Source organism: Cupressus sempervirens, chromosome 10 (assembly GCF_028749045.1).
Source record: "Cupressus sempervirens isolate cs-2001-9-10 chromosome 10, ASM2874904v1, whole genome shotgun sequence".
NCBI lineage: Eukaryota > Viridiplantae > Streptophyta > Pinopsida > Cupressales > Cupressaceae > Cupressus > Cupressus sempervirens.
Genome location: NC_143127.1, coordinates 534,493,389 through 534,501,100, shown reverse-complemented (window position 1 = coordinate 534,501,100; position 7,712 = coordinate 534,493,389). Strand labels below are relative to the sequence as shown.

Below are 7,712 nucleotides of genomic sequence, written 5' to 3'. Positions count from 1 at the left end.
ACTTTACTTTTGAAACGTTTACATGAACAGCTTAAAGTTCTTTCCTTAAGTTTTTGGCAATCCAGTAATCTAAAAGTCTCCAACTTACCATAGCTCAAAATTGATACAACAAACAAAATTAATCTGTCCTCAACTCCTTATATTCTCAATGAGACTAGCAAATTCAACAGTAGAATTCACCACAATTGTTTATGATCACTACACGCCTTGCTCAAGCTCGGTTATAAGAAAATGTTTTGATAATGCAAAATGTGGCTTTTTCAAGTCAACGTGTTTTATAATTGAAAGTGGTGAATCCAAGCCACATGCAAGCTAATTTACAATAGTTTGGAGTGCACTGAAAAGTATGGTTAAAACAAGAACATTGATTATTAAAATTATTGATAGTTGAATTCTCAGATAAGTGCAACCAAGTCTATTGTCTAAAGTAAGGACATAATGGCCTGAAAAAATAGTCTAAGCCAAATCAATAGCAATTTTTCACCAGATCACTGTGGAAGGTGGAGTTAAAATCTGAAGAAGTAATTTTTTATGTCATTAATGGATTACTAGTCCAAGGGAGGATAAATGTTCATTTTTATCAGTTTGACTCAAACATTGAATATGCCAATTGCCAATTTCAACTTCCACAAGAAGACCTCTCACAAAATGCACAAGTCCTCAGTTACCATACAGAAAAAGGAACTTTAATTAGAGTGACAAACCAAACAACTCATAAGCAAATAAATTCTAAGTTTTTTAATTGGCATCAAAACATTACTCACATGTAACTCACTAAAAATTAAATAGTCATCTTTAATAGATTGCTTCCATGTAATTCACTAAAAATTAAATAGTATCTTCAATAGATTGCTTCCATGTAACTCACTACTACACTCCAAAAAGCTTTTGTATCAAATACAAACAGTGTAAATAGCTCAATCAAATGCAGAAATAACCTCTCATCTAGAAGAGGGATGTTCCCTTCCCCTTCTTATCTCCACCAATCTCAAAGTGTTTGCATCGCTACAAAACAAAAAGATATGATAAAGGCATGTACTCATGTGTAAAAATAATGTAGTTTTAACTTTATATACTCTTTTCCATCAAACACCAATTTGAGACTGAAAAAGAAAATCTCATAGCAACTTACCTTGATTGGATGCTGTGAGACATGTTTACAAGACTGGCATTGCAACCTCAACACAATCTTCTTTGTTGTTTTTGCCTACAACATTTGCAAAATAATAGAATCGTGAATTTACTAATCTAAGGGCTTTATATGTCGAACAGTCCACCATTAGAAGATCATAATATTATAAAGGAAAATCATATTAGTAGTCATAAAGTTCTGCTTACTTTCTTGTGAAAGATAGGTTTTATTTGGCCTCCATAGCCTGATTGTTTTTGATCATACCAACGTTTTCCTGAAAAAATGAAATAAAACCAGTGATCTAATTTCACTGTCTTACCCCAAAAAAAAAACAAAAAAATAAAAATAAAAATAGAAAAACTTTGGCTTTTATATCTAGATAATACAAAAGGAAAGACTCACCCTGGGCTGCAAGACTATCCTTGCCTTTCTTGTACTAAGTAACCTTGTGCAAAGTGTGCTTTTTGCATGCTTTGTTTTTGTAAAAAGTTTTCTTAGTTTTTGGAACGTTCACCTATCAGCAGATTAGCATAATACAAGGTCAAAGAAGTATTAATACCTTGAAAAACACGAGCATGAACTAGTCATGTTAAAGCAAAAGTTAAATGTGGAGATTCATTACTAATCTCAGTAGTGTGCACTCTTTCAATTAATGTTCTGATGGGAAACTCAAGAACTAGTGATTTAATAGTTTAGAACTGTTTAGTATACAGAATTCAATACTAATCTAAGCACAATACACTCTCTTCAAACTGTGAACACAACTAGTAATAATTTAGTTTCGAATTCTAACAGATTAAGCAGTTAACCATAAAATATTCAAGCACCATTCTAATTATGGCAGCAACAATAATAAACACTTAATTTGGAATTTAAACAGAAGCTACAGTTCACTGTACACATTCCTTGAACACCAATCTAACTGTGAATATGAATGATGCAAACTTGTGAAGATACAAGTATATTATTAATACCCCTTACTTGGTTCAATTTGTTTGCTTAATATAAAGAAAAAGATTACAACCAAGTCAATTTCCACTCAGAAGAAAACTACACCATATATGTCATTAGTACATAAAGCTTTCTTCTTGATGGAAAAGAGTATATAAAGTTCAAACTATATAAAGATTACACCCAAGTCAATTTCCACTCAGAAGCTTCCAATTCCACATGAAATCAACAGGCTTGTAAGAATTTTCCATACATGTCATTCAATATATGCAGGGAACAGATTTTGGGAGTAAATAGAATCTTTTAAAATCATTTGTTTAGACCTTGAATCAAGTCCTCCAATGAATAGATTTCACTTCATGAAAATATGGAAAGACTTATCAAGCTTCCATGAGCTCATTTTCTTTGGTTCTTTTTCTGCCAAGGCATCCCAACTATTTAAAGGGTCAGACATATGCCAATTTCCCCACATTCTTTGCACCACAAGCTATCAAACTAGCAGCATTGAACAAATTTTATGTTTCTCAACATGTTCTATTGTTGGATAGATTTACTAGTAAATTTTGCACGGTGTGTAACATAATCAAATTTGTCAAATCTCTTGGGCACACACAAATTTAATTTTAGAAAGAATGAAGCTTTTGATTTCCAATTTTCTATCACCAACACAGTTCTCTCATATCTTGCTTAATGCATAAGATAAGTGCACGTGTAGAAAGTCTGTCTTGAGATGGAACACCTCTAAAACTATCTGGATGGGACAGGTAATGTCCTGTGTGTATATTGGAAACAAGCAACTGCTGGACTGATGATCAGTTGTTTGAATCCCAGCTGGTCTGTGAAAGTTCAACATTGTATCAGAGTCAGGCAAGGTTAGGAGGGCCAAGCACCTCCGGTGTAGCCTAAGAAGATTCACTCCAAGAAATCCACACCAGATCAATTATAGATGGCCATAGAAGGCTGGCTAATAGCTCAATAGAGTACTTCAGCAGCAAGTGGAAGGACTTAAGTTCAAGTCACTCCAGATTTGGCCTCTGTCGGAGGTTAGATGCTAGAGAAATCAATGTCTTGTAGCTAAATTACCGATGCTGGTTCTGATGTAGGGATGCGGGGATTTTTTTTGAGAGGATTTTAAGTGCGTCTATCTATATATATAATATGGGGATTTTTTTTTTTGAGGATTTTAAGTGTGTCTATATATATATATATATACTATAATTTATGTCTGCAAAGAAATGAGCAACGAATGGCCTATATTAGGGCCATTTTATGGTTTTGGGGCAAAAAGGAGAAAAAATATAATTTAAAAAACAATTAAACACATGTTTTATTAAGTCACTTAAGTGACTGGACACTCAAACAAGCCCGATGCTCTGTAGATTCGCCCAGATGCTATCCTGATTCTCTCTGGCTGCTTTCCCAAGAATCCTGCATGTATCCTCAGGTAGGGAATGCGCTTCCTCCAAAAGCATCTACGCATCAGCACCCCTGCATCCACCCAAAAACCAGACACCTCGATATCTTAGCCTTATAGCATCATACTTATTTCACTATATTCTGAGAAGCCTTCCCAACACCTACTTATTAGTAGTCACCTATCACCTATCATTGTGAAAGCATCATTGTTCATGTAAACGTTATGAGGCCTATGGCTAGGGGTATCAGATCTTGGGTATGGTCCAAAAGGGTTGATATTGAAACTTAGGGAGGATGTATAGATCCCAAAAGGGTATCTTAATGAAGTTTTAGTTTCTGTAGTTGTTTGGGAACTATTGGAGAGAAATCCAAATTAGTGACTGGTGAGGGCTACTAGCTTTAAGGCTAGATATGAATGTTGGGTAAGAGATTAGTTGTCCAAAATGAATGGATGGATGGAACATGGTGGAAAGGCCACAAGGAGATGATTCACAAAGGAAGAATGAAGGTTGAAGCCTTGGAAGAAGTTATGGTGTTTGGGAAACTCTAAGTGCACTTGGGGTAGCATGGAAGGTAAGTCCTTGAGGGGACATTGGAGTAAAGAGTTGTTGCTAAATGAATGGATTTGCTATCTCATATGAAGAAGATGGATACCACACACCACCTCTGCATCATAGAGTAAAAGTGCATTGCGCTTTTTATGGCGCTTGAGAATGTAGTTTCTTCATGTGATGCATTGGTCTTGGGGATCAATCTCGATTCGGTGTCAATGTTGGGATTTCTCAACAAGAAGCAACGGAATTGGTTGGGATTCACTGGAGTGACCTTGGAAGATATAAGGATGAAAGTTTTAGACGTTTAGGTGTTATTCACCATTTGACTAGTCACTTTGTGTCCCTGTTTCATCTAGAGATTGATTGGGACAAGATTCTCAATAAGGATTAGAGCATTGATCAAATTGGTACACTTGAGATCGTTGCTTGGCAATCCTTGGTGAAGGAAGGCTCACTCCTTTAATTGTGAACTTATTGGTTGGTTGCAAACCAGCCACACCACTCTGTAGTTTTCCATAATAGTAGAGAATTGGCAAGTTCTTCTTGGCCAAGGTGGGGAGAGTTCATAGTCTCAAACTTGTGCAAGCTTCTTCCAGCCACTTCTAAGGCAATCTGGACTGAGGCATTACTCAAAATTCATGCTAAGACTATAGGCCACTCCTATGCTTCGAATAGAGTGTTGAAATTGGTGATATCAAAATGTATTTCACAAATTCATGTTATGGGCAGCAGTAGTCGTGGATCATTATAGACCTACCACATGCGAAGTGACCATTTTATGTTAGTTTGAGCTTCACTTGGTTTCAAGAATACTATAATATTCTCTACTTAACAAGGCCAACCACGTGAAGGTGGAAACTCATCTAGCCTCACCCCCCTCCCCCTAACATCAATCTAAAGTACCCATTATCATCTAATTACATACTTCATTGATTCATTCATCCATTTATGAACCATAACATTCAATCAATACAATCACATAACATTCATTAATATGATATAAAATTCATTAATACACAATACTAATCAAGACTTCATTAAGACATAACAATATTCATTAACATAAGATAAAAATCAGTATTAATACGCATCATTCATACATAATTACTTAAAACAAAGTTCTTTCATTATCCAACAAGGTTTTTGAAAGAAGATTTTTAAAACATCATTTCTTCTTTTTGTTTTTATGAGCTCTCTTAAGAAAAGTGCTCATAGGAGCATCCATATCTACATCATTCTCCTCCTCTTCTAGCATGTGTAATGTCAAATTACAATGGCTCCTTCTCTTTGTAGGAGCAAGAGGCTGCACTAAAGGGGGCTCTGTTGCAAGAACAAGTGAATGGGATAAATTGGCATACTCTTTTTCTTTTTTTAACTGTTACCAATCTATAATTAAGTACTAGTATAACATAACATGCATTTTTCTTACCTGACAATGCCACATCATGTACATTAACATTTTGATCCGCCGCCACGTCAACATGTTGAACACTTGGAACATGTTCCACTCCTTCGACATGATGTTCAACATGCTCTGAAATATTCAAAAAAATATTATCATGAGTGATGGATTCATTTTGAGCACTGCACATGAAATATGAGTCAATAAATTTGACTCAAATACTACACAGTTAAATCATGATAGCAATATCAAAATATTTACTCTATGAGATTTGTTAGAAAAAATGATTTATCAAAGTACAGAGTTGGAAATTATTATCAACTACTGATCAAAAGCTTAAAGATCCCTATTTTAAAATAATGAATATGTTTCAGCAACCAGAGATAATCTTTAAAGTAGTGTTAGAGAAATAAGAACAAAACTATGTGAATGATCCAAATCATATAATAAATTGCCTTGCCAATCTATAAACCTGGTTCTCATTGCTCAAGAATACCCTAAAACATAATACAAGAAATGAAAACTACTATGATTTAATAAACAACAAATAGCCAAGAGAAAAGTCTCAGCTCAAACAAACAAAATCTCATGTACACTGCAATGGAATTGAGCAGCAACATAGACACACCTTCTAGTGATGAAAACTATAGTTATGGATTTTCAAATCATACAGTAAAATAGCCTCAACGATCTGAAGACCTGGTGGTAATGGCTCACAAACTAATATCAATCTTTAAACAATACATTTTCTAAAAGATCTGCACAATGAGCATAGAATATATGTTTTGATAAGAGCATGCTTGGACAATAAATGGAAGGAAAACATTTCATATTTCTGATTGCATAATTAATTTCCAATAGCAAATTAATACCTCCACCACTATAATGCACATTATGGCCTTCGTCACGAGCAGGTTTTGTGGTAGGATATGAAGGCTGCAATAAAATGTTATGCACATTGTTATGTAGTCAATTTACATTCAAAACTAATACCAAAAAAGAAAAGGATCAACTATTCAATTTCATTTACTTTTCATCTAACCAATTTACCTATGAGATATCATTTGGTGAACTGGATTCTTGAGCAAGGCTTATAGATTCTTTGAGTAGGCGTGCAGCCACGAATTTATAGCCTTCCTTCAAGGCAAGTTTTCTATCTTCATCTGTGACCTCCACATTGAATTTTGTGCCCTATATTTTTTGCTTAATATCATCAGTTTTGTATGTATGGTTTCACTAAAAAAAAATTTTTGCAACATTATATTAAAAAAATTTATTTCATATCATTGCTCCTACTTACAACTCAAGACTGGAGATTCATATAGCCACCAGAGCCAAGTTTGTGTTGGCCAAACTTTTCTACTCTCGCTTTTGTAGCCACGGATGTGTCCTACAATCTATGAACAATTTCAAACATCTTAGATTATATATTTACAAATATGAATAATTAGTGCATGATTACAATGTAGTTAATACTATCATGACATACCTCTTTTTGCCCTATGTTGCTTCATTACCTCTATCTTCAAATTGCCTTTTCTCCTTTGCATCTTCTACTATTTCATTCCACTCCATTGGTGGAATCATAGCTGGACAGTCGTACTTTGGGTTACCCTTAAGAGCCCTTCTATATTGATCCCTCACAGTCTTTATATGCTTTGCTGCTCTTTTGAGAAGTAGGCCATTGTCAAACATGTCTTTTCCAAATTTCTCGTCAAAAGATGCAATGAGCTGATTTTTTAATTCCATGGTTTGTAAATTCCACCTTTTTAAAAACAAATAGATTGTTAGATCAATAGCTTTAATATATTACAGTAAATGAAAGAAAAGAAAAATTATGTAGAAATGATATGAAACTATGTACCTTTTACGTATGGTGGTTCCGGATAGTCTCAATGTCATATGAAAAAGATGTTCAAAGAAAACATTATTACCTACAAAAACATAAAGGATTTATCAGTCCAAAACGAGTAATATAAAAATAGATTTTTTTTACACTTTAAATAAAAACAATTTTAAAGCACCTGGAAGCTTTCATTCTCTTAACGGAAACATAGTTTTCTTATTCAGCAATAATGTCCCTTCATATGAACCAGTACTAATGACACAAACTGCTCCAGGAAATGGATCAACTTCACCAGTACTGCTCTCTGCTAGTCTATCAACTGAAACATCGTGACAATTAAAGTAGACACAAAATGAATTAAAGCATACTTATGGATATAATCAAATTGAAGAAATTGACTAGCAAAAATGT

The 7,712-nt window shown here is 34.3% G+C and overlaps 1 protein-coding gene and 1 pseudogene across 2 annotated transcripts; both read right to left on the bottom strand.

The window, feature by feature from the left end:
- Positions 1 to 717: 717 nt before the first annotated feature.
- On the bottom strand, positions 718 to 3,713 carry LOC149535001 (large ribosomal subunit protein eL42-like; annotated as a pseudogene). Its single transcript, XR_016357572.1, has 6 exons — positions 3,686 to 3,713; positions 3,432 to 3,571; positions 1,535 to 1,646; positions 1,339 to 1,406; positions 1,133 to 1,207; positions 718 to 1,005 (listed from the first exon to the last, which is right to left on the bottom strand). The product of XR_016357572.1 is annotated as a large ribosomal subunit protein eL42-like (transcript).
- A 3,237-nt stretch (positions 3,714 to 6,950) lies between these two features.
- On the bottom strand, positions 6,951 to 7,389 carry LOC149535000 (uncharacterized). The gene is made up of 2 exons (XM_089803514.1): positions 7,320 to 7,389; positions 6,951 to 7,220 (listed from the first exon to the last, which is right to left on the bottom strand). Exons 1-2 carry the CDS (start codon positions 7,355 to 7,357, stop codon positions 6,956 to 6,958), a joined length of 303 nt encoding a protein of 100 aa, XP_089659640.1. The 5' UTR covers positions 7,358 to 7,389; the 3' UTR covers positions 6,951 to 6,955.
- Between the last annotated feature and the right edge of the window lie 323 nt (positions 7,390 to 7,712).